The following is a 26593-nucleotide window of genomic DNA, read 5'->3' as shown; positions in this document are numbered from 1 at the left end:
CTTTGTTCACGTCTCAAAATCCATAATCTATATCAGTACGCGTTAAAGTACCGTTGCACTGCAGTCTAACTTATTTACGGTCCATAACAGTTGGCACTATTGTTACACGTATATGAGACTTACTGGTTTCCACTTTAGATATCGATTAATCGAATTTTAAGTGATACGATACGAAGTTGGTCGAACGTACCGGGAATGTGACTGGAACGACTAATCGTTTCGCGAGGAGAATCGAAATCGATATCGACGGCGTTTTCCTGAATCGATTATCATTAGGACACGTCAGTGTGACGACGCTGGGGTCAATACGGGTTTATTAAATCGGTGCAAACTTCATGGACATTGACAATGAAACACAAAGGCTAATTCACTCGGGCGTGTCTAATCCTCTGTAGGAAATCAGTGAAGCGAAATTACGTCGTTGAAACGAAACGACTCATTACTCAGTCCGACGCTTCAATTTTCTGCCAATCAGAAGATACTGGAGGACATTGATATTACTGATTGACAGAGTCGCTGGTTCTCTGTCAAGGTTAATTAAAAATTATAACGTTTTTGGGGCAAAAAGCTAGTCATTTCGTACTTACGGTAGGGGTATAGGTTAGGTTAGATTCTGATTGACACCAAAGATCAGTGCATGATTACGGTAACCCTATAATATTTCTATTATCTCGAGAGGGTTCAGTTTCCATTGAATTACTGTTACGCAATTATGTAGGTCTACCCTCGCGCCACGCCAGTGGCGCCATCTACGCATTATAAATGAACCTCGAGGGTATCGAGGGTTCGCCTGTTGGACGTGGTACAAAAGTGTACCCGATTAGACAGGGAAACTGGGCTGTGTCGATCATGTGAATCCTTTGTCACCGCAGAGTTAGATAATATGTGTATGCGTGACTAATATGTACGAAGAAAATTGTTTATGTCCCCCCTGTTTTCCCCCTCTTCTCCTCTACTCACGGTCCTTACGCTCTAACCTAACTCGACGCTTTCGACACTCACTCGCGTTATGCGCCAGTAAACTCGGCTTAATATAAAAACGTAAATAGACAGAAAAAAATGTACCAGCCACCAAGGATACCGTAAGAGGAAGGTTAAAGTCAAAAGCAAAGTGGTACTTGTTGCGAATCCACTGACAAAATTCCCTATGAATAATTCATACCCAGTTCGGTATAATGATTTTGAAAAAATGATCAACTACCGTATACTCCGTGCAACGTAACTCGGTCGTATACATCCATAACCTGAATTCAAATCTCAACCGTCGTTTCGCAACTGAAAAAACAGCACAAGTCATTGGTCGAGGGGATACAAAAAGGATAATGATGATTAGATCCAGGATGACTGTATCCAACCTTCAGCAACTGTCAATTCAACTATCACCGTCACTTATAGCCACTACGAAATTCCTCGGCTGGCGCTGGCAGCCAACATGGCGGCGAGCGAAAAGCGGATACGCCGCATGCTGAGAGTTAATCATCGGTTAACAGCGCGCTGAACTCGAGTTTATGCTGGTGATTGTATACTCTATATGTATACATACAAACATCACGTACTCATGTGTGCACAAGAATATCACATATGCCTGAGTGTCCATTGCGCCTTTGCGATTCTCATTGGTACGTCCGCGCGAATGCACCGACGTTGTAAACACGTCGACGTCAAATTCTCGCAGCCCAACTTCACGGCGTTTCTATACTCCGACCACGATAATAACGACTAACCAGCATTGCCCCTGTATGAACTTAGCTTTAGTACTGGCACGTAACTAAAGCTAAATTCATTCGACTGGAATAATACTCAGACCTTTGCCTATGGAATATTTTGTCCTTCGTACGTTGGATATCCCTCTATAGTCTGTATCTGTATACCTGGGTGTCTAGGTATAGTTTAATCTGTTTCTCCGTAATACTTGTATCTACGGATGGCTATTGTATTTGCATATAGTACGATTACTAGTAATTCCTGTACTGCTGCCTATCTCTCTTGCATGCACTAATCGGAATAATCCTCACCGCAGCCTTTCACGTGTACCTGAAATATATATAGACAAGGCAATATAGATATACTTATCGTCTAGACTGTGTAGTATGACTTTGTGTTATGTATGTAGAGGTTAGGCGCAGTGACAGTTGAATGACTTAAGTTTCGTCAGATAAAATCAATGAATGACCGAATGAATCTACTAGGCGTTTTATCACGGGAAAACGGGAATCTGTTATCATTGGCTTTGATTGTTATGGATTGACTGGATTTTTGTTGAGTCATGGGTGAAGAAGTATACAGGTGTATAAATATATATATATATATATATTTGAATGAATTACATTGTGGTATATGTATTCTCAAATGGTTCTTCTTGAATGCTCGGCAGCTGCATGACGTTAAGGAGAACAGTTAAGCTAATATACGTAATAAAGGCAATACGCTAGATGAGGTTGCGTCAGGTTAGGTTTGATTTTATTGATGATATATATAGGTATAGTCTAGTCACAGTTTATTCGTAGTAATTTACGTGGGGCTCCTTCGCTCGTTTGTTGGTGACGTAAATTTATTGTCAGATTGGATGATTCTTTGTTTTTTAATAGTGGATAAGGATTAAGGCTGATTTCCAGTGCAAAGTCTGATCGTAGCGGGAGGTGTCGCTAGGGGGTCGATTGGCTGGGTGCATTGTGTGGCAGGCTGGACACGTATTTATTCAGTCTTCTGAACCATGGCGCGCAAAGTAACGGCTTTTGCGGTCCGTAGCTAACTTCACGATTAACTACGACACAATGTGGCGCTTTATTGTTTCTTACGCGCGGGGATGCTTGGGTAGTGGGACTTGCGGGAACTTTACGCAACCAATCGACCTTGCAGTCGTTTAGTTGGAATATCTTTTGTCGATTATGTACAGTCTGCTAAAGAAAATATTGGTGTGTGGTCTTCTCGCAGAGATTTGTGTTGACAAATTATATTTGCTAGCGTACAAGGTACTCCCGCCATGTTTGCGGTTATGCTCACGTCGTTTGCAAGGATGATGGATTTATTTTTGATTCCAGATATAATATCCAGCTTTCCTCGACAGTTCTTACTGCACGTCTGTTCTGCTGTTGCGCGTCTTCTGCAGGACTTAGTTTTTCGGTTCCATGCTGAATCAGGAACGAGTTTTTGCGAGATGGGGATAGGGTAGGTTTTTCACGAGCAGGATCGGGTTCTGTAAAAGGAGGAGACGTCGCTGTCCCCTGCCGTTGATACAAGTCTTGGGTACAGTCACAAACCTCCTGGAATCCTTTCTCAGGTCGCGATACAGTGTCGCGCGGTGTATTATGGGTTTCGAAAAATACGCCCCTGTCCCCGTGGGCGGCTACCACGTGCACGGGTAGTTTTGGGAAAAATTTTTAATACAAGCATCCATTCCCGTGTGTTCTATATTCCTTAGTAATTGCATTTTGACTTCCATCGAATGCGTTGATTAAATATAATTTTTGTTATTTGGAAAGAAATTCAGTTTTCACTTTGGTCCAAGTACGACTACATCGAGGCGTATATGATATTTTGTAGGTTAAGGTTCAGTTCCTCTGACGATACTGCAATTTGGTATCAGTGTACAGTACCAGCAAAATCTTAGTAACCAAACTTTCTTCATCCGTAGACAGACGCCCTGCGCGGCGCTCGAATAGGAAATTTTGTCGGGACGCTTAAATATGCACAGGGCGATGCATCCGGCGCGACGCTCCTGAACTCCTGTCACTTATACTGTCTCTTGATCCTAAGTCTCTTGGATCCCCTAGCACAGGCACCAGTGCACTATGGGTAGGCACGTATGTACACAGCTGCAATCTAATACGGATGCACGTAGGTATTAGACGCCACGTGCACACCGAACACGTGTGGTCATGTGTGTACGGGAGAGTATATGATTTTATTTATGTGCAACACTGTATGTACTCTATATATGTACACTGCGGCATCGTCGACGTCGCTCGTCAATTTCGATAAGACGTCCCGGCGTCTAGTTTATCCGACGCTGCCGGTCGCTGACCTCGTTAGTAATTAATCCAGGTTTATTAACGATCGAACCCACTACGATCAGCTATAATCGATTCGAGGACACTCCGCGTTGAACCACTTAGAATTCATTGGTGGCTACTGTGGGACTCTTCTGAAAGAGAGAGAGAGAAAGAGGTTAGGTTAGGTGTGCAAGATTACGCCTTGAAAGACTGAAGCGTTAATGAGGCTATAACGGGTGACTCGATGGTACCCGGAGGGCTGGTTGTATTTCTAATAAATTAGTGGAATGGTGAATTATACATGGTGTCGATATCTAGATATTTTTATCGGCAGAAAGGTATTGAGGGGGATGATTTGACTCTCGTATTGCATATTTTTACTGGCTGATCAATATGGCGACGTAAGCTAGAATAGCTTTGGTTTACGTTTCACCATACTGCTAAGCGGTTGGAATATTTACATTGTGATCACCACTATTTTGGCTTTGCTCGTTTTACGTCTTTTGACGATAAATTCGTGGCGATTCTTCTATTTCGAAATTTATGGTAGGGACAATTGATATGTAAATAATCTGGGTTAATTTGAGGTGGTAGTATTTTTTTTAGGGATGTTTAGAGCTACGAAGACCTACGTCACTTCTGTCTCGTTATTCATATTGAAATGGACCAGTCACATTGGCTCCGTTGACTCACGTAGTCCTGGCCGTTATCCTCGTACGTTTCGTATTTCTTTCCGAGAAGTTCCTGTTGATGGAACGGATGAGCTAAGATATCTTTTTGCTCTTTTTCTAACTTTTTTTTTTAATACTTATTCATGAACCCAACTGTGCTCGATGGAGCCTGTCGTGACGCGAAACCTCATACTTTCCTCCATTTTTTACGGTATCGTCTTCAATCTGTATTTGGATTATAATAAGATTAGACCGTTATCGGTCTTTTGTTTATTTTCGTATTCGAGAATTATGTTTGAATACAATTTTCAATATGACTCGCGTAGTCCCTTTTGATCACTAACTGGTCTTTATTGTTAAGGGAATTTTCATCTGATTAATAAAGAATCTAAGTGAGGATATTGTATATACATTTATATTGTAAGGCTTGTACGGAATGTATAAGTGTATACTCATACAGTTCAATATCTGTATACCTTGTTTTTCAGCAATTTCACGCCGTAATTTCTGTCGGAAACCGTCCTTCTCTCATTGGCAGTGACCACCAGTCACGTAGACCCTTCGATTTTTGTGTTTTCACTGATTTCCTTTGTCGCAATCACGTACACGTGCGTAAAGCCAGTCGAGAGTCAATAGGCCTTTTGCCTTCTCTCCCTCGAAAGTCAAAAGTACGACAGCCCCACGCAGAGCCAACGGTTGTCAAGTCTGTCACACAACGCTACAGAACGGACGCCACCATAACCTCAAAATCCACGAATCTCCCTGATGCGATACAAGTTTCACTCGTGCACGAGACTTTTCTTGACTAGCGTCAGTGTTACCGTAAACGGGGTATAACTTTGTGCAAAACTTTCGAATTCTCACAAAAACCGAAGCCACCTACTGAATCATGGCCTTCGTTCAACAATGTCAACGGCCGCTACGAATTCGTTACATTCCAACAAAAATGCGTTCAACTACCGCGTTCCCATTTTCCGTAATTTCACTCCGTAATTAGGTAGACTCATTAGGTGACATAGTATATATCGTTCCGTGTCAGCGGATCGTCCATTTGTAGAAAATCTTCACGAAAGCACTAAGGAAATAAAAGGACTAGATTCTCAAAAGGACTTTTCACTGCCAACTGTACTTCTCTTGTCTGAGCCTGCACGTGCACGTGCGACCCTAGTCCAAACAATGACTAGCGTAGTAGCAAGCGGGACGCTATACCACGAATCCAAGTCAAAACCATAGTTACACGTTGCTACGGCTTATATTGCAAAACTCGGTAATTATCCAGAAAATTAATTTTTCCATACCAGCATTAATTATCACTGGCAATTAAGAGCACCATGCAGCCTCGAAACTTTCAGTGTTCTTTTTTTTTGTAGGCGTACCGGTTACGCCGATACAAATACGTACTTATACAAAAATACTCCAATACGAATAGTTGTGAATATAGGATTAAGAAAAGTGACAGATGGGTAGGGCTTGAACCGGCATTGTAAGCGGACAGAAATATAACGTGGGTGCGAGAAGTATACCCGAAATATTAATTAAAAAAGGTGTGTCTTTATACATTCCTCTTTTTTCCCTAAAATTTATCCTGACCAAGCAGTGAGAATCGATCCTCTCACATTTGGATATACAATTTACGAATCTAGTTGTCTCCTCTCCCTGCGGTTTCTGTCTCGCGCGACTCTTTACCGTCGAACAAAGAGTCCAGAAGGAAGTAGCAGGGACCACATGTGGGATTTCGAAAAGAGCGTTACTATGAATTTAAACTAATCGTAGCAGACGGACACTAGCGACCACTCGTCTAATGGCTGTTTAACGGATTGGATTAATTGACGCCGAGGAACGTGTTCAGCAGGGCCGCAGCAGGTCTTTGGAATACGTGAGTCATGGCTAATGAGAAGAACCAGCCTAGCAAGCTGGAAGGCGTTAAGTATTATTATGTACAAGGCACGTAGGGCAATGGCTGTGTAACAGAATTTCTCTAGTTTACCCAGGTAATACAGTTTGAATATGTTCGTTAGGATATACTGAATTAATTCAAATGCAGCTATACCCACTGTACTGTTGCACCAGTGTAGTTTTTGACTGTTGGTGAAGTAACCAGCGTGCGAACGTTCGGAATATGATTCTGTACGTCATTGTGGTTTTATTTCTCCGTGGCTTCTCTTGGCAATCGACGCTTTATTTGAGAAACAGAATTTTGTATGGAAATTTTATCCTCGTCTTTAGCTGTACAATCTTGTAGGTCCTCACCACGTGCAAAGACACATGGGACTTTTTTCTACTGTCCTCTGCTGTATGTATCTGCATGATAACACGTGTAGGGTCGAGGATCGTCCACGTGTTTTTTTATTTTTTTTTTATATTCAAGCATCCTCTGTAGATTCACTGTGTCTATTTTATCTTGGTTTTTAAAAATTAATATTCGTAGGTTCTACGCTTCCTTCCGGTGGGGCCAGGCACTCCTCGACTGTCGTAAGGATATACCGGGTGATCGAACTGGATCGATGAAAAGAAGCGAGATCGATTGGCGAACTGTTTGTTAGAAATAGATCGATACCTTATATCGAGAAGATCGAATGGTTTTTCCTCGACTTTTCGAGGTCGCCATTCACTGCACGCTGTCGACTTTGGTTTTATGTGAATGACCTCACCTTTTTTTGGAGGGGGGAGAGGGCTAACTTTTTTGCTCTTTGTCTCAATTCCACGGAATGACAAATTGTTACGGACGGAATCGACAGAACGATTTTACTTGTCTTTGGCGCAACCTTTTTTTTTTCTGTTCACGCGACACGGAAAACACTCGTTTGTTCCCTTCCTCTTGCACAGAGCCGGGATCGTTAATTTCTCGAGAGTGCCGTTAGACCGTGTAAAACGTTCCTAGTCGAGATACTTACACCAGATTATCTGGATACAGCGGCACAGGTTGCCCATGTAACGGGTGTCCAAAAGAATCAGACAAGCAGTCCCCGCTTAGCCTCTTGGAAAACTGACGAATTTTTTCTTACCATTACAGTCATCACTTGGACGAACAATTCTATATGGTGGAATCGCGCGTATCACATTACTCGACACACGGCCAGTGTATTTTAATCCAAGATATACATAGCTAATAAGCATTGACATATAATGACATAACCCAGTATCGATGAAAGCCTAAAGATAATATTTCCTATTTCCTGACGTACGAATACCGTCACTTCGCCTTATACCCTGTGACCGTTTTATAAGCTAAAAAAATTTTTTTATATTAAAGCAAAATAAATCGTAAATCCTCCTGTCAATCTGTATTTATGAAATTGTGTGAGATATAAAAAAAAAAAATTTTCAAATTTCAAAAATAGTCTACGATAACTTCAGTGCTAACGAACTGCAAGTCAATTGAACGAAGACCCAGACTTAGGTCATCCGGAATCGATAACGCTTCTCCCTATCACTCTTTCTCGTAACTCGCGATGAAAGTGCAACGAACGGCAAAGGAAAGAGACCGAGCGCACTGGTGGAACACGCAATCCGTGCATCATACGTATATACACACTCGGCAATACTGCATGACGTCAGCGTAACAGCGTCAAACGTAACAGCAACGGAACGATCGAACGATCGTGCTCCAGGAGTAAGTAAAAGAGCTGCGGCTGTGGTCTCTCGGATTCGTGCCGGAACAATCGACCTACGCGATTCCGTCATGACTTGGTGCAGCTACGTGGGAAGCGGTAATGACTTTCTACAGTGCAGGTCCGTGACACAAAATTGGCCTTGCCGCTTAGGCGTTGACCGTTACGGCCATGGAGTGCACTTTCAATGATTCCTATGCTCATATATATATATTAAATATGTACACCATGATTTTTGGCAACCCTGACAGTCCAGACGGATTTTAGTACAGACGCGTTACACGAGTCTCGGTATACTTAAAGTTTCGACGAACGAACTGTAGATGTAGATAGAATGACTTGTGAATTCCGTCATTAAAAATTCATCAGGCAATCACTTCAGTGCAGACACGAGTCCCGGTACACTTGGAACGTACACAAACAGTAGGTATGGTTGACTTGAGAATTTTGTCATACAAAAATTATGGTTTCGTCGTTGGATTCTTTGGCATTGACATGACTTGTTTTTTCGTCTCAACAAATCGTTACGTGTATATGGACGCTTGTATTATGATCTGCTACCGTGTCGACCATGACGAAATTGTTCTTGTCGCTTCCTGTCCGTTTCCATTACGCGACATCAATTTCATTTCGTTTGGTCGTCGTTTCAATGGACCTAGGCGCGATGAAAGGCAGCCTTAACTTTTAAATACGATCTTCGATGATTTTTTTGTCGTTCATTGGCTTCAGTTTTGGGGTGTTTTTTTTTTATAAATATTTCGTGATCGATCGTTCATGTCAAAATTGATGATACTGGTATGCCTCTTTGTTTGCTATCCGTCTGTAGGAAGTTATACTACGTACGTATCGCGTTCCTGTCGAGGATAAAGAACAGGAAGTTACGGATATGATGTATTTCTTCGTTGCCGGATGGTACGACGGAGCAGTTGTTTTTCGAATGAACGTAAAGCGACACTCATCCTGCTGATTCTGAGAGGAAGAAGCTTTAGAGTTTTTCTAGATATATGTCACGTAAGTATCTCTCGTTTCTGCGTTACCTTTTTAGCTTCGATTGTTTCTCCCGAGACAGACTGCGCGGCGGCCAGTATGTCAAGCTGCTGCCACGGCTGTCACTACTGCCGACGGCCGGCAAAGCCTCGACGTCTGCCGGTACTGTAGCCAGCAGACGTGGTAAAAGACCCGAAGAGTCTCTCTTGGGTTTTAACCTGAAAAAGCATGGAGGACTTTGTTCTTGAAAAATAATGAGATGTGTGTCTGGCGTTGTGCGCATGCGCGTACGTTCTACGGCGCTACTGGGCAGGCCGACAACGGCCGTTAAAAAAAAAAAAAAAATTCCGACAATCGAATATTTCTTTAACAAGATGGCCGTCGCGACCCACTTTTCTTCGTTCTGTTGCTGGGACTGGGGAAAAGAGGTTTTTTAGGGAATGAGAATTCATACTTTCTGCTTTTTATCGCTACCTTGTTCGGTGACTCTCTCGGGGCCCTGGTGACTGTTTTTGTTTTCTTTCTCCACGTCTCTGGCGGTATCGGTACTGCACTGTTGCTGATCCTTCAGATACGGGCGAACGCCGTCGCCGATTTTTCATCGCTTGGGAACGCTCCTTGTCACGCGATCTTGTACGGCGCTCTGAGCCACCCAATGAAATTATTCTTCCATTTATCTTATCGCTGCTCGTAAATTTTCTGGTACACCCGATAGTTAAAGTGCAGCAGTCACTTGCGCATTGAGCCTTGCGCGCTGGGATCTATGCTTAAAAAGATTTTTTATGCTTCATTGGTTATTTTATACTTGATGCACATGTACTCGTATATTTTATTTATCGCCTTATATTCTGTTATCGTGTTTTTGACTGTACACATATATATATTTTTACGATCGCTGGATCCGGAAAATCAAGCGACGTAAATGGAATTTTGTAACAAAAGGGATGATTCGTTGATTCGATCTAGTTAATCAGCACGTCCACGTGTTAATACAAGGGCTATCGATTTTTATGGTTTAAAATCGTGATATCTCAAAATATATCGAGAATCAGGAAATATTATATTTTTAGGTGATCCCTCAGTAACTCAATATTTTGGTAATTTCGGAAACTATGGAAATCAATTTCCACGTTAAGTATTCAATAGAAATTATCTAGTTCGTTTAATCTGATATTTCGTCGCGTCTAGATCCTTCTGGTTATTTGTTTTTGAGTTTACGATTTATTTAATTGTCTTAATTATTTGCATAATTCAACTTTCTATCACTAAGTTTAGGCATAAGTCTGTACTTAGTCAGGTCCTGTGTTCCTAGTACACTTGAATTTCTTTTGGTATCCAACTGAATCTCCATTAGCTCGTTTGGGATGAATGACCAGTCTGTCCAAGTTCTGATGATGTGTGAGATGTGGATCAAATTTTAGATTTTATATTAATGATCTGGTAAGATGAGGTAGAAGCCCTATATTCGGCTTCAGTTCTGCCTTTTTGAAAATATTAAGGACGGTTAGAGGCCTCATACAACGGCTTTAGTTCTATCCAAGAAGGTTTCCAGTAAATTATAAATACTCTAATTTTAGTATCTTGGATAAGTTTTTGAGTGTTCTTGGTATATTTAATATGTCAGTTACGACTTCACTCACGGCTCTAATTGAAACTCTTAATTTTATCTTCAACTGTACGATTCAACGCGCTTCAGAACTCTGATGTTGTTCTTTTAATTTCTAAATCCACATCATCCCGAATGTGTCTTCTGACTCCCTTTTTATAGTAGTAAAACTATCTACGATTGGTCAGTATGAATCCCCTTCCTCAAAATTACTAACATATCCATTGACAACTAACTTTTTTCCAAAAATCATTATACAAAGTCGTACTCTGTTATCTGAATCTCCTTGAACGTTACCCGAGAAGATTCAGACTTATCCTTTTACTTGTATCTTCATTGTTCGATATTAGTAAAATATTATAAAGTATTTAATGTCGTTAATGTGTCATATAACGATTTATTATTTATTGATTATATGATATTAAATGATTATAAGAATAATATTTCATTATTAGATTGTAAATAATTGTAAGGCGTGGAACGTAACAATATACGTATTAGGGAATTGTATATTAACAAAAATTGCAAAATGTTCATATTTGGTATAGTTAATGGATTGGACATTAAGCTAATGAAAGTATCGATTGACCCAATGGGTTTCTGGGAGCGATTAAACAAAAATATTTCAACTTCCCTACGCGGAAGCGACTCACCGCGAATTGTAAATTTACCGTCGAATACCGATAAGCTATAGTACAGGGAAAAGGCGAATATTCAGAAAGGCCATGAGCTAGAAGCACCACGAAGCCGACGGCACAGGGCGAGTTTTCAATTAAAGCTTGGAGAATCGGGAGAAAAATCGGTATTGGCTCGGCGCAACCAGCCCTGATTTAAATCTGGGCGTTGGATGACTCTTGCTCGGTCCGTAAACCCAAACCGGAAGAAGGAAAACAAACAGAGAACAAAGCGCACCGGGTTGCGATATTGAAAAAGCTTGGTAAATTAACGAGTGTGCGAATATCGATGGCAGCTCGGCTAATATTTGATCAATTGATGAATATCTTCTTTATTAGGATAATGTGGGGGAAAAAAAAAAACTTTTGTATAATCCGTTTATACAAGTATTTCCGGTTACGCCAAGCTTTATGAGCGGTTTATTTGAAGATTTTTTTTTTCTACGACTGAGTCATCTTCTCGTACATTTTTTTTATTCTATGCCGACCACATATTCCAGTAATGTTTTTCTTGTTGGTTGTAACACCGTCTTTGGTCTAGTCTCTGTACTTAGTTATATGGTAGTATCTGTTTTTTATATACTGCCTATATTGATCAACCGTGTTGTCTGGCGTGGTGTAATAAAAATGTCTGGGGCAATTAAAAATCGGTAGATGCAGATGATCTAGGCGCGGAAAAGGTCAACTAAAAAGTATTGCCATAAACATCGAGTATGACTGTCGAGGTCAATGACATTTAAAAATCGATCCCAGCGCGCGTCACCTTGTCGACTGTCGTCGCTTAGGGATTTGAATACTGATTGTTAGGGTGACTCTCTTAGCGTTAATAGTAAAATGAAAATATTTAGGTTTTTATGATCGAACGATTTTCAAATTTTTTTTGGATTTTTTAAATTTGTACAACTCCGTTTTCACGAACTTATTTTTTAATTCACCCTTGATTAACTGGGTCGGGGTTTGGTGAAAACTTTTCTTTCGATCGACCTAAATTCACAGTCACTCGTGACTAACTAACCGGCGGGAAAATTCAAACGTCACGCCTAACGAGCTGCCGGATCTTTGTTTACCTGACGTTTACTCGTTTATCTTCGACGTTTGCGAAAACTCGTTTTGAATTAGATAAGAGAATTGGCGGATATTCAATCGATGGATTTTTATTTGTTATTGATGATTTTTAAAGTGGATATTGAAATTTTTTATAGCGTACTATAAATTGTATCTATTTTGGGTATTTGGATGATTGACTTTTTTGGGGAGGTAATTGGGTCAAGTGTGTTTACTGCTTAGTCGGGGAAATTTTGTTAGCAATTTCATTGCGCTCGGTAGAAATGTGCAACTGCAGCTGCTACGTTTGCATAAAATGAAAATTCGTGCAGTTGGAAAAGTTGATTATGGTAAATTTTGCTTTAATTGCAAAATCTACGTAGAAATCGCACTCCTCGTATTTTACTAACGGTACACTCCGGTACAGCAAGCTTCAATTCTCTAATGACGTCACAGTCATCTGGAAAATCTCGTAGCAGACGATCGTTTCAGAAATTAATTTAAAAAAAAAAGTAGCGCGCATAAATTTTTCCTATGCACGGAAACGCGGAAATGGCGACCACTTCCGCATTGACGAAAATTGCAAAGGAGAAACCGAATGAGCAGCTACGACCTTGCGAGACGTCATTTTTTATCAAAGCTTTTCTCTACTTCCCGAAAAATATACCAGCGACATCCGGTTGCGCGAGTACGCGATCGTGCCGTACGATGAAAAATATTACTGGGCACTGCCGAAACTTCCGGTGCAATTTATCCAAATTTATACCCTGGCACGACGTTTAAGCTGGTTGAAAATCAGAAGCGAGAAAAGTAAAATTAATTGACCCTTTTTCCGTTTCAGCAGTACCTCGTTTCGTCCAAAATAAATATATCGTAGCACAAGAAATTGTATTCACATCATGGCAGAGACTGAGAACGAGAATAGGAAAAAATATTTTAAACTAACCTCAAAATAAACACGTAGGCAAAGTAGTGTATCTGCTGTGGCAGACGCAGCAGACAGAAAATAATAAAACAAGTGATGGAAGTCAGAGTAATATCTTTGTCTTGAATTCTCAGCGTTTTTAATTTCCTTCCTTTTTAATTCACTAGCCGAGAAATGTTTCCCGTAGGCACACGGGAAGTTTCACAATTAATACCTTCCTGCGATCAGGCCCCTATTTCTGTTGGTACGTATTCCGAGTATATTCACGAATAGATACGCGTGACTGCACACAGAACGTATACAGTACGATATCACGACTTACTTACTCCTAAATTATTTTTCGCTTTTATCCAAAATTCGTCTTGACGTCTTGACGATTCGACGAAGTCGTTTGAATAAATACAGACGACAGTAGCTGTACGCGCTACGCCATTGTGTCTAGCAAATAAGATTTATCGCTCCGTTAAATTTGCCGCAGCGGCCTGCGGCAACTTCACGTTGTACTTTTATGGCGTCTATTCAACCACCTTAATATTCCCGTCTACGACGTAAATATAGACTCTTCTGCTTCGCCATGCCACGCGTTAACCTTATTTTCGTACAACCTTTTTCCCAGGGTATACCTGTAACTATATATCGTCTTCTATCAGCTTGTACGTTCAGGTACGTAAAAGATATATGGAAATACAAAATCATTGCGCGTCATTGTACAATTGCCCGACAGTGAAGTACCTGCAAAGGCATGTTCACATGCGTCAGATACCTACCTATGTTATTTCGACAAAGTATGACTTCTTTTAAGTCTAGGGAATTAGGTTTGTGTAGTAGAGTCGTTTTCACTTTTGTTCCTCCTTAAGCTCGACAGCTGCATCCGTGAGGAATAGTTTAGAAAAAATTCTTGCGTTTTTTATTGTACAATTTTGATATTGCATGATGTCTTACGTGACGAAGTTTAAATATATATTGTTCGTATGAATCATTGTTTTACTTCATTTATCAGTAGTATAATTTCTCTCTCTAGTTCAATCTCTCTTATCATTTGCCATTCTGACGATACGACGACATCTTGACGTTGCGCAACCAGACCATTTTGCGGGGTGTAAAACTTTTCAGGTTGGGTATTTATTTATTTGCCGAAAGAGCAGTTCACACGACGCTCTTATTTCACGGAACTAATTCGGGGCTTCACACTGTCGTCCGTAGTCGACTAAGCCGTAAAGCTGCGTAGACCAAATAGACAAGATTTATAGCAGTGGCTTCGGGGGAAACTACGCGGAGTCAAGCTTTAGTTGTGATTGTTTAAAAGGGATATCTTTTAAAAGGAATTACAGAAAAAAGTAAAGGACAATTTGTAAATTTCAAATAAACGAATTTTGTACAATTAATTGACTTTATTTCGTGACCTTATAAATCAATTGTCTGGGTGGGTAATATTATGCAGCGATATTCTTTATTGCTGAACCTTATTTGCTTTATTAGTTCTTTTCCATCTACTTTTCTATCCTTAATGTGCCGATGGAGCTCAGAGTCAATCCCTGGCATTTTAACCCGACGCCAGCATAGTTTCTAGCCGACCCATTTTTGAGGTTAGTTTTACCGGGGAATGAATTTCCTCGGCGTTCGCGCAGAACGTTGTTTCCCGAGAGGGAGTCGAAGCCCCGGGCAGATCTATTCGTCGTGTCCTCGTTTTCCCTCGTTTGTAAAAAAAAGCATTAAAAAAGAGAAAACAATAAAAAAAATGCTATCTGATATCAGAGGGTAAAATTTGTGCAATTCTGACTCTTTTTGGCGTATTCTTTTCAAAGTTCCTATAGTCTTTTTCACGTTTTTCAATCCCTCTTACAATTCTTAGAGGGAGACTGATAGTTTCACATCTAATAAGTGTCGACTTTGCCTAATAATTTTGAAAATACTCAAATGTATTACAGTACCGTAAAATTATTATATTGCAAGCTGCTTAACGATCTATTTAAAATCTTCTACTGTCCTTGAAAAAAAATTTGTTGAAATACATAATAGCAAGGTATATCATAAAATTCTTATCCTGGACCACCAATCTTTCAGAATACGCTCCGCCCAAATCAGTTTTTTAATAATTGATAAAAAAACGTCTTTTTACATTTAATCGATACTCTTTTTCGAAATCATCAATGAAACATCAATTAAAAAATCATTGTCTTGCTTCCAGGTATGATAACGCTCGAGAACGGACAACCAAAGCTTGCAGATCCGGTGAAGGAATGGAAAATCATCATAACTCACTATGGAGGACTGGCAGGACTTGCGTTGGCAGGATTACTCCTGGCAGCGATATTACCCTGCGTGGGATTGTTCTTCTGCTGCTGTAGATGCGCAGGACACTGCGGCGCCAGGAGTCAGCCCTTCGACAAGAAGCACGATCACTGTAGAAAAATAATGCTCAGCGTAGTACTGATAGGCGTCGCAACAATCATACTGTAACTATTTCCATAATTCTAATGTCATTCCCAAGTGAAATTTAATAATTCACCGAAAGAACGTATACGTCGTTACTTTAGCCTGTTGTCTCATTGTTGTTTTCTTCTTTCTCCTTGCAGCTTTGGGGTTGTCTGCGCCTTTGTCACTAATGAATACATGCAGGACGGCACGGAAAATCTGTCAGATAACGTTGAGATCAGCTTGAAGGACGTGAATCTGTATCTAACCACCACCAAGAGAGAATTGGACTCGCTGTTAATCAACAATTTCAACGAGCTCGAGATTACCCTGAACAATATTCTACAATCTAGTGGGAAGATCGTAGCCGAGCAGTTAGCCAAGTATTCGCATGCTGTGTCACTCACGCATCTCAATGACCTGGTGGAGCATCTTCAAGACATTTGTCTCGACCTCAAGACAATGAATAACATCACCCAGGAACTGAGGACCAACGCTACTCAATTGGATATTGGTACTTGGTTATGATTTCTCAGATAAATCTGCCACGTGTGAAACAATTGTTTAATGAATCTTATATATATTTTATTTTAGACGTTCGAAGTGTCAAGAAGGATTTGCTTTACACGTTGTCTGCCTGCTCGACCCATTATTGTAAGCAGGTCTTGCAGGAGTACAAGGTCAATCATATGTCGGTTGAGGTGGACTTTGATAAGGTGGGTCTTGACTGTTGATTAATTATCATGGTTTATCGGTAGTTTGCACAAAATGAAATTCTAACCAGAACAATAATCATCTTGTAATTTTATATGCAGTACATGGATCGTTACTTCCCAAAGGTATGAGAATCATTAAGGATCTATGCAACGTCTTTTGATAGTGTCTATTGCTAGTAATTAATTTTATAATGACGGTCTTACATGGGTCGTGTATATTACAATGGTTCTCTTAGGTACTTGTACATGTAATCAATCTGTAGATCGTTGACAGAACTGTTCTTGATACAATTTGAACTGTTTTTGAGCGGTTTTTATTTTTATTTTTCTCTTGGAGCTTTCTTCGAGTCCAGATCAGTCCAGATCGTTTTCCTTGCAGACGCACGAGTTTTCAGTAAGAATCTAGTAGTGCGCTTGAGTTCCATTCACTCTATATATCCTTTTTTCTCGCGAATTCTGGATCAATTATTTAGATCGTGAGCTACACGTAAGATAGATTCATATATTATGATAATAATGTATTCAAGGTGAGAATTATCCGACGTGCATGAATTAATTTTTTTTTGTTTTGGTAATTTAGAAAATCGCGTCACTGAGAAAAACGATGTTTTATGAATTACTGTATGAAATTGTTTGATTCCATGCTTTGCCAAATAAAGCTTCAGGCCGTAAGTCGTAATCAAAAGCATGCGATATCTCTATTGTAATTCATATTTCTTCTCGATTCTTATTTTACTTATTTTCATGTGTATGACATCCTGTAGACGGCATCGTAGACATTTTAAAAGTCCTTTTCGTTCTTCATCCACTCGACTTCCTTTTCTTTGTTTTTCTTTATCGTTTATTTGTGTTTTCCTTTTACTCCAAGTCAATCAGTATAGTTAGCTTGGCCATACGTACGTAATACAGCCAACTGTATGTATTTAAATTACTTGTATAGTAATTAGCAATGTGACACTTTGAAACAGTGATATTCTATTTTTAATAGATAGTTATGGTCAAGCTATGTCATACGATAGAATTTTTCAGAATCATTCACAATTTATTATTGTCTGGCATCGCCTCCTGATTGTAAAGGGATGTCCTCTTGTTCCTGAAGGATTTCTAGATTTGTTCTGGATTGCCCTGATGCCAGGAACAGGAGACTTTTCGTTCATCTCATTCTAAGGAAGATCACGTAGAGTCCTATTTCCCTTTTTTTTCCCCCCTTATAATTATTGGAATTATCATTTCAGCTACCGGACGTGACGGTCGCACTGCGCAAGATCACCTCCCTCATGGACAGCAATATCGTCTCTGAGGTCAGTCAGGGTAGAGACTCCTTCCTGAAGATCCAGGAAGACATCCAGCACGCCGTAAATCAAACGATTCCAGTCGTTAGTGCCAGCATCAGAAGAACCGGTGACTCTTTGGCAAAGACTGCCAATAATCTGACCGCAATTCTTGATGGAATTAGTGATAATATTAATAAGATTTATATTCCTCATCTTCGTATGGCTGGGGATCAGATAAAGCAGTACTCACCTTACAGGTTCGTTTTACCAATTTTTTCTATTTTGATAAAATTTCCTAAACGGATGTTCTAATTCACCGGAAGTCTCAACCACCATGTATCATATTCTTTTCCAGATATTACTTAGGCCTCGGAATTTCCAGCATCCTGCTTACAGTCCTAATGTGCTTAACGTTCGGTCTCCTTTGTGGTATTTGTGGTAAGCGGCCGGATGGCTACGGGGATGACTGTTGCAACAAAGGATCTGGTGCTCGATTTCTTATGATGTGAGTCAATCTCACAAATATAGAAGCGCAGTAGTGATTTTCAATAGATCTATATAAATAATATTATTCTTTCAATCGAAGGGCCGTCTGGATCATCTTTCTCTTAACAAGTATTTTAATGATCGTGACTGTGGCTCACATGATGACAGGCGTCGTCGTTCAGCGAGGCATATGCGAGCCACTGAAGAATCCCAATGATAACAGAATGTTCCAGCTGGTCGATGATTTCGTAGAGATCAAGGATAAGCTGTACCCAAAGATCCCTGAAGCGGAAATCAATATGAGCTATATCGTGACGTAAGTAATCCCATCAGACATAACTCGACTGTAAATAAAAACTAAAAAAAGTCATTTTTCGTCATATGGTGTAATTCATTTTCAGGATGTGCCATGCAAACGAGACACTGTACAAGGTTCTTAGACTAGACTATCTCATTAACCTGGACAATTTGCATGTCGGACGTTACGACATGATGGAAACGATTCAGCACTTGCAGCACAAGATAAATCTTTCACCAGGAGTCGTAATCCTGAGCAGCAGCGCAATATCGAAACTTAAAGACTTGGCCGAGAGCGGTCTGAGCGATATTAAGTTTTACCAATACGCGGAACACCTTCAGAACAACATCACCAACATCAATCTGAGACTATTGGCTAATAAGCTGATGGAAGTCTCCGCCAAGGTTCCTGCAAGCCAGGCAAATATTCGCGACAGTCTGATCAAGAATGCCGCAGACCTAGAGCGCATCCACAAGGAATTGGTCGTGCCCATGACCACACTTAGTGGCAAGCTGATCGATATAGCCCTGGTGCTGGAGGAACACATTAAGTTCAATCACAGTTCCATGGCCACGGCCATTGACGTACTAGTTGATGAAGTCATCAGAGCTCAGTCATTCCTCAATGTCGATGGACCGAAATACGTGCAATTGGTAAAATAATTTTTTTCTACAACTCACGAGCACATTTTTCTTCTATTTTTTCTCCGATTTTTTTCATGAGTAATTTTTTTTAGCTGGCCACCAGGTTCGGTCAGATCTTCCTGCAGCAGGTTGAGAACTTCCTGGACCTCCTGACTGCCAATGCTATTAAGAGCGTGGGAAAGTGCGCTCCGGTATCAAACGCCTACAACGCCACGCTCGTTGCTGGTTGCAACAGAATTCTGGATCCATTTGTAAGTTTGTCATTTCCTTAATGCATCTCTTGAATTTATTCATCAGCCAGAGGAACATTAGGTAACTCAAAAATTTGTTTTTCGTACAGAACGGTTTTTGGGCGAGCGTCGGCTGGTGTTTGGTCCTATTCATACCGACTATAATACTCTGTGTTAAACTCAGTGCACTGTATCAAAAATCAGATCCTTACCCGGGGCCTCTAGTCGAAGCGTAAGTATTCTTTATATTTAAAATATCCTTTTAGCATTATCGACTCTGTATCCTTGTAGTGCGTGAGTTTAATTTTATTGGCGCAATTGAAGATACTAACCGACTTTCTTTTGCCCGTGCAAAGTCAATCTGCACAAGATTTACGATTAAACATGGATATTTCTATAGATCAGATGATGCCAAATGTGAAAAGCACAATCTGCTCAGTGATTATTTTTTTATCGAACTTCAATCTTACATCCGTACCTTCGTCATTCATATATATATTCTTACAAGTCAATTTGTTTCCAAACTTCATATAAATTACGTTCTCTTTATTTACAATTAAATTCCAAAATCAATTGCAATCGATCTTATCGATCGATATTACAAAGTCAATCTTCATGTTCATGCTCCTAGTTGATATCAATATATTCGCATAAACGTAGCATGATCTAAAATGAGCTTCTTAACGTTTTACCTGTATTTTTTAGCACGAACTTCTTCAGTTTTCTTAGCAATCTCGATGTTGCAACTATTTTTCAATATTTGACTCCAATCAGTCCTTCCTCTCAACCCATATTGCCATCTACGTTATCCTATCATATATTTTCTACAATCATACAAAACTGTAAAATCTCACTCAAAAGTCGCCTCATATTATTTATTCGTTATTTCAGTAATTATCGGTAGCATATTATTGTGCCGATATATGTTCTTTTTAAAAGTAGTCTTCTAATGTGTGGAATGGTTGTTAGAATCTAACCGCTAACACGCTCCGTTCCAGTGAATATTTGTATGACGCGTATGCCGACAGGGATAACATACCCCTTGCTCAGTAAGTATACCACAAAGACAAGAGAAGCAAAAAAAATTAGCATGGAATTTTGAGACAAGCATGGTTATTTTTTTATACTTTAATCCTATGAATTTTCTTTTTTTTCGTTCGATCGTCATAGTTGGTATTTAAATTTGATGTTATTATATTACTTCAAACCTGCAATAGGACATAACTAAGTTTATGATTTGCGAATGTCTTGTCAGGCCTTTTTCTCGTAGTTTCCGGTTCGTACTTCCATTATTCTTTTGTTTCTTAACAATCTGCATGTCACACGAGCGCACGAGGCAGGACATTTTTCTAGTCTGTTTTAGTCGATTTTTGTTATATAGCTTTTCTTTGTAGCATTAATATTACACGATAATTAGATCAGATAGAAATATTAAAGACCGATAAGATTATAGGAATTGCAATGTTCTTTTTTCCCTAAAAGGTAGTTCACTGTAATTTTGAAATTATCTTAAATGCAAATCGAAATGATCCTGCGATTTAGAATATTTTTAAAATTTTGACATAAGCACTGTTATACCTTACATAATCGTCATTATGTTTAACTCGCATGAGAATATTAATTATTTCTAAAAATTTAAGTAAAATTACAAGATCGTTCTATCCAGTTTCTCTCTATTTTCAGTGTTCACGATAAGAAAAGCGTCGCATACAGCAGACACCATCCCAGTGCATACGTAGAGAGTTACGATGGACCAGCGAGTGGCTGTGCAGAACGAGAAAGAATTTCCGAAGCACATCAAGGCACATCTGATCACGAATCAAGATACGCCGATCTTGCACCCAAGTGAGTATACATATTTTCTAATCGATCCAAAGTGGCGATTGGAAAATTGAATTTGATTTTAAACGACAATTTTGCCGCCTCTCTCTCTTACAGTCCTTAAAACTACCTTCCACCTTTACACATTTATTTACAAGCGAGCACATCCAAACGGAGCATTGTACACAATATTTATACCATAGGGATAAAACGAGCACCAGTGTCTTGATTTAATCATGCAAAATTTTCTGACTCGAAGAAGAAAATTCAGTACCGATGATTAAAAGATCATTTAATTTATACTGATATTCTCCTTCGAATGTCAGATTTTACTTTTTATGTTTCATCAATTTTTATTTGCTTCGCAGCATTATTCATCTTACAATCCCATTGACCCAGCTACCAAATGCCAATTATCAAAATCCTTCTTACTGTTATCAAAAGGAGTAAAGCTTGACTCGCTCGACGTGGAAACGTATTCGTGTAATTGGTCATCAAGAATTTATTCATTGACTTCAGCAACCTGTGTCTTCGAAATCTGCTGACTGGTTCCTTCGCGAATTTACTTCTTGGTGCTGGTTGCTGCTGTTGCTTAGTTCTACTTGGTTCAACTTGATTCTTCTTACTTATTATTCGACTCTCCTACTTCGTTTATTATTCTTTTATTAATTTAACAGGGTTCCCACTCACAGGCATTCTTGATATTGTTTAACACTGAGCTTGTTCCTTGTTCATGATTTCGTACTACCGTCATTGCTTTCGCTGGTCACCATTTTTTCTCCCGGTTATTTCCAGGTGAGTGGGAACCTTTCCGTGGGTGGGGGGCATCCTCTCGCGACTCTCAGTACGCCTTCGCACGTAAGTCGTAATGGCTTCTCTATTTTAAACAGTACATCATCACCTTTACTCTCTGTATATCTCTGTGTGTATTCTGGTATTACGTGTTATCCGTATCTCGTCACAAAACATCCACTACGTATAATTTTCGCATCTTAATGTAAAAAAAAGCAAATTACATTGGTCTTTAACGGCTCTTTTGTCGATACACATGTTGCATATATATGAGTACGTCAATTTTTCAAATTCAAATCTTTCCCGCCCGGTCGAAGGAGTCAAGCCTTACCCACGTCAGTCGTAGATCAAGGTAAGCGCGAACGAAGCTGGAGAAAGTTTTGATTTTGTTTTTTCAGAAACTGGGATTTCGCAAATCTCGGACCACCCAGGTATCAACCACCCACAGTCTCTCCATTGAGCACGGAATACGAACGACCTCCTCCGTATTATTATCCTGGGCCCGGGTAAGTCCCATGAGTATTTTTTTTAAGGACCTTAGGCCCCATATTTTTAACAAGCCATGTGGTCATTTTTGTTTATCCTTTATCGTTTCAGGGACAGGAATTAGGAATCATGTACCGTGGCATGCACGAAAGCGGCTCTGAGCAGCGCCGCGACGCACAGCCTCACGCGCAGTTATAAGAGGACGCTGAGGAAAAATAACAGACCTGGAGGGAAACGGGATTACGTATAAATGCGTTGACGAGTGTTCCCAGGCGTGCCACGGACAATTGTGAACACCATGAATAACTAGAGACCAAGCTAAATATAGACTGTGCTATAGGAGTGTGACGTATTCGTCAGCGACGTGTTTCCTCGTCCAAGCAGGAGAAGAGCGCATTATTTTATTTAGTATTTAAATCGACGAGGATCATGAACCGTCGCGATCGATCACGCCGACGGGGAAGCCATCGCCGAGGGATTGGGGTGTGATTTTAAGGATTAAGAATCTACGAGGGACAAACCATCTTTCGCATTTTAACGAAAGACAGACGAACGGCGTTCGCGTTCACGGGCGCCATTGTTTATCGAAGATTCTTGTTTTGTCACTTGATGTTAATCATTTTTTCCGGATCGATCAGCAATTACAATTGTCTTGGCTAAGGTCCTATGTCTTTTTCTACGTTCATCTACGCCATTTTATTGTTTGCTTTCGTGTTCACGTTGTACAGTTTTTCCGGAAGGCAGCGTCTCTGTCTTCGTTTTTTCGTACGACGAGTGCACTTCTTTCTTTTTTTTTTTTTTGGGAGGTGCAAACTTTCAGTTTACCTTGTCGACGAAAATTACGAGGATTATCCTCTGCGCGAACTATGCTCGGTGTTTTTTGAGTACTTTGAGCGCATGAGATTTCTCCTCTGACTTCCGGTTCTTCCTTACATCGTCGTTGGCATTTAGTTCCTAGTTTATAAATGAAACTGCAATTTACGTCTCTATACGAAGGACCAGTATTATTCAATTTCATTTCATCTGCCTTTTTTTTTTGTTCTTTGATATTGAACAGCAGCATGACGAATCATCCGAAAATTCGAGTAATCGCTCTGCTCGCATTTAGATTAGCACTTTTTTGAAAGAATTTTGTATATCGTCAATTCGAATGGCTCGTAAAAGTATTTTTGAAAAGATCAATCCTCGAACTATCCAGAGCTATAAATTTGATCTGCTAATTAAAGCAATCACGTACATTACCGACAAGCGTATTTGCGAAAGTGCGTGATGCGACAATTATTTCTTTTTTTATTATCTACAAATCACTTTACTTTCGGCCATGCGTGCTCATGCATTTGTTATAAAAAAAGAAACGAGCCCTCATAACGAAAGAACGTTGATTTGTCGTGTCATGAGAATTCAAAGAATAAACGCGCCGTGGTATTAACCACCAAAATTACGTGGAACATTTTACAAAACAAAAAAAAACATTGGACAACGCCATATTTAAATGCCAAACAACTTCTTCGCGCGTTTCGTACGAATCGTCAAAGATGGCGTCTCCTTTTTTTTCTGTTCCAACTCTAACGAATCGTACGTATCGTCGCAGCAGCAGAGCCTCGCTCCTCGAAAACTTCGAGAATACAAATTTTATTTCGAATATTCGTATATAGCACTGTTTGTTTGCCCGGCGAATTTTTTTACTCTCATCGTGCGAATCCTTTTGCACGAGGATCTGTTCATTTTTGTACGGTCCTGGATGGACCTTGCCAGTTTTCGATGAACGAGGCTGTATATATAAATACTCTATGTATATGGTTCGCATAAGTAGCCTTTTTATTACTATTACCTTTATCTGTAATTTATCGATGTAAGTTATAAAATATCAAAAAGCCCGTTTTTACATCACGCAGATCGATCCTTTCGTCTATAATAAATTAAGTCAGCTCCACGTGATGTAAAAACGACTCGCTTAGCGGCGATATCAGGCGTCGTCTTCTTATCGCGATTATCTACAGCGATTCTAAAAAGAATACTTTTTATCAAGTTCAGGAAAAAAATTATTCCTGTGAACTTTTACGACTCGTCGGTCTGAACTTCCGGTTTGACGAAAAGGAATCGCTGTGTTTATAGCGACGAAGACGCGGAGGAACGGTTATCGAGGAATCGATCAGTGCCGTTCGAAATGATCTGGCAATTTCTCTCGTAGTGTGTACAGAATTTTTGAAATGACAAACGAACAAAGAAATAATATTACAAATAAATGACGTTATACAGTAGAGTTACGCCGCCCATGCTGTCAGCCCAAGGCATTTCTTAGCTCGTCAGCAAATTGCCAAAAATGAATGAGTAAATGAGATGAAAACAAAAAGAAATGAGATAGAAAAGTTATTTGAGGAAGCACATGTTTTTCGCTGTACTGTTCGGACTTGACATTTGTGGATTGTATTTGTAGCATCTTTTTTTTTTGGACAGAGAGAAGGAGAGACAGAGTGATTTATCTGCATTTGATTGTACGTGAATGACGATGAGTGTAATTTGAGCGAATGTGAGAGAGACACGTGCGTTTGAAAAATTATTAGAGCGAAAGAGAAGGTGCGAATGAGACAGTAAAAACAGAGATGAAAAGAGTGACGGTAATTCTGAAAATTTTCACTATATATTATTATACTGTATTTACACTGTAAGATTCGTAGTTAAACTCGATTTGATTCTAGTGTATTATCGACATTTAAAACGGATATCGTATGTACGTGTACGCGATTGGGGATAAGAGCAGTGTTTTTTAAAACTTAGAGGAAAGAAAGAAAAAAGAATCACAGAGTGTAATCACCAATAGGTGTGAATATGTGGATTCTCTTTTTATGTGTAAAAAAAAGATGTCACTGAGAGACTCACGAGAGTTGATTGACCGTCACGAAGGTAAGAGTTGGCGCCAAATTTGAATTTCACTGGCGGTAAATTAAAAAAAAAGAGAGCCGAGAATCTCGCCAGTAGAAACATTTAAAATGTGAGATAAACTTGTCGTGTGTGGCTATGAGAGATTGCAAGTTTTTTCACTTAAAACACTTTTGGTGCTATTTTTATATACAAAACTGAGAACGGGACGAAGTCGAGATTTTTGGTCTTTTTTTTTTTTAATCATCTCTTATCGATTACTTCTGAACTTCGCGACAAGATACTCCTCGAAACGTGTGTGGTAGACATAAATAAATGAATTAAGGATAAGCAAGAAAGAAATCTTTTCGAAGCTCTCTTTGGCTGTATTGGTAAAAATTAGAAATACTAATTAGGCCGCGAATTAAGTGGCAGTCATTTTTTCCCCTTTCTTGCGTTACCGTGTAAAATACAAGAGAATACTGAAAAGTTGTTATGTCGAATTATACGAAGTTAGATTCTTTTATATGTACGACTCTTCTGTCTGTCTGCTCAATAATTCGGTGATGTGGATACTTGGTGTCCAAACTGTTTTTTTTTTCCCCCGAAATTAGTATACATTATATATCCTAGTAGTCATTCCAGCAGAAGCATTTTTGAAAAACTATGTCACGCCGGCTGCATAGTGTAGCTGATACTCAATTCTTGACGACGCAATCTTTTCATCCGATTATTTACTCATGAGAAGATGAAGATGCGATAATTATGTTTTTTGTTTTTCTTTTTTTTTTTAATACGAACGTTATTATTCTTTAATCTTAAAGCTTCAACCGACTACAGTTTGCCAGAGATGCATCTGCTCCCGAGGATTTATCTATATGAACAATTGCAAATACGAGAGAACGATAGTTTCTGCCATAGACTACGGTGTTTTAAAAATTTCACCTATTGTGTTTGTTAAAATTAATTGATTATTATCATTATAAAAAATGAGTGTATCACAGTTTAAATATATCTATTTTATATTAAACATACAATCACGAGATTCACCGTGGTTTATTT

General features: G+C 39.5%; 1 protein-coding gene and 1 long non-coding RNA gene across 10 annotated transcripts in view; one reads left to right on the top strand and one right to left on the bottom strand.

Moving 5' to 3' along the window:
- LOC107267816 (prominin-like protein) overlaps nt 1–26106 on the top strand; it is a 28977-nt gene extending 2871 nt beyond the window's left edge. Inside the window, exons 2-16 of one of the 7 annotated variants that reach the window (XM_015739943.2) lie at nt 15699–15966; nt 16087–16439; nt 16520–16641; nt 16741–16764; nt 17301–17309; nt 17877–18172; nt 18271–18420; nt 18502–18717; nt 18803–19352; nt 19436–19594; nt 19684–19805; nt 20572–20622; nt 21257–21418; nt 22565–22692; nt 22784–26106. In XM_015739943.2, coding sequence (XP_015595429.1) covers nt 15699–15966; nt 16087–16439; nt 16520–16641; nt 16741–16764; nt 17301–17309; nt 17877–18172; nt 18271–18420; nt 18502–18717; nt 18803–19352; nt 19436–19594; nt 19684–19805; nt 20572–20622; nt 21257–21418; nt 22565–22646 — 2564 coding nt within the window. In that variant the 3' untranslated portion in view covers nt 22647–22692; nt 22784–26106. Of the gene's footprint in view, nt 1–15698; nt 15967–16086; nt 16440–16519; nt 16642–16740; nt 16765–17300; nt 17310–17876; nt 18173–18270; nt 18421–18501; nt 18718–18802; nt 19353–19435; nt 19595–19683; nt 19806–20571; nt 20623–21256; nt 21419–22503; nt 22693–22783 lie in introns of those variants that run through there. The other 6 variants (XM_015739940.2, XM_015739941.2, XM_015739944.2 and 3 more) reach the window with 6 other exon arrangements.
- Nucleotides 1577–14164, bottom strand: LOC107267821. 3 transcript variants are annotated; one of them, XR_001537685.2, is made up of 4 exons: nt 13532–14164; nt 9736–10022; nt 9312–9479; nt 1577–4144 (listed from the first exon to the last, which is right to left on the bottom strand). It is a non-coding gene; the product is annotated as an uncharacterized LOC107267821 (long non-coding RNA). The 3 variants fall into 3 exon arrangements; XR_003059710.1 differs by having other exon boundaries at nt 13837–14164; XR_003059709.1 differs by lacking the exon at nt 1577–4144 and adding an exon at nt 7593–9243.
- Nucleotides 26107–26593: the final 487 nt, after the last annotated feature.

Source organism: Cephus cinctus, unplaced genomic scaffold (assembly GCF_000341935.2).
Source record: "Cephus cinctus unplaced genomic scaffold, Ccin1 Ccin1_scaffold0457, whole genome shotgun sequence".
Classification (NCBI taxonomy): domain Eukaryota; kingdom Metazoa; phylum Arthropoda; class Insecta; order Hymenoptera; family Cephidae; genus Cephus; species Cephus cinctus.
The sequence above is the reverse complement of the archived record's forward strand: the minus strand, read 5'-3'. Positions and strand labels throughout refer to the sequence as shown.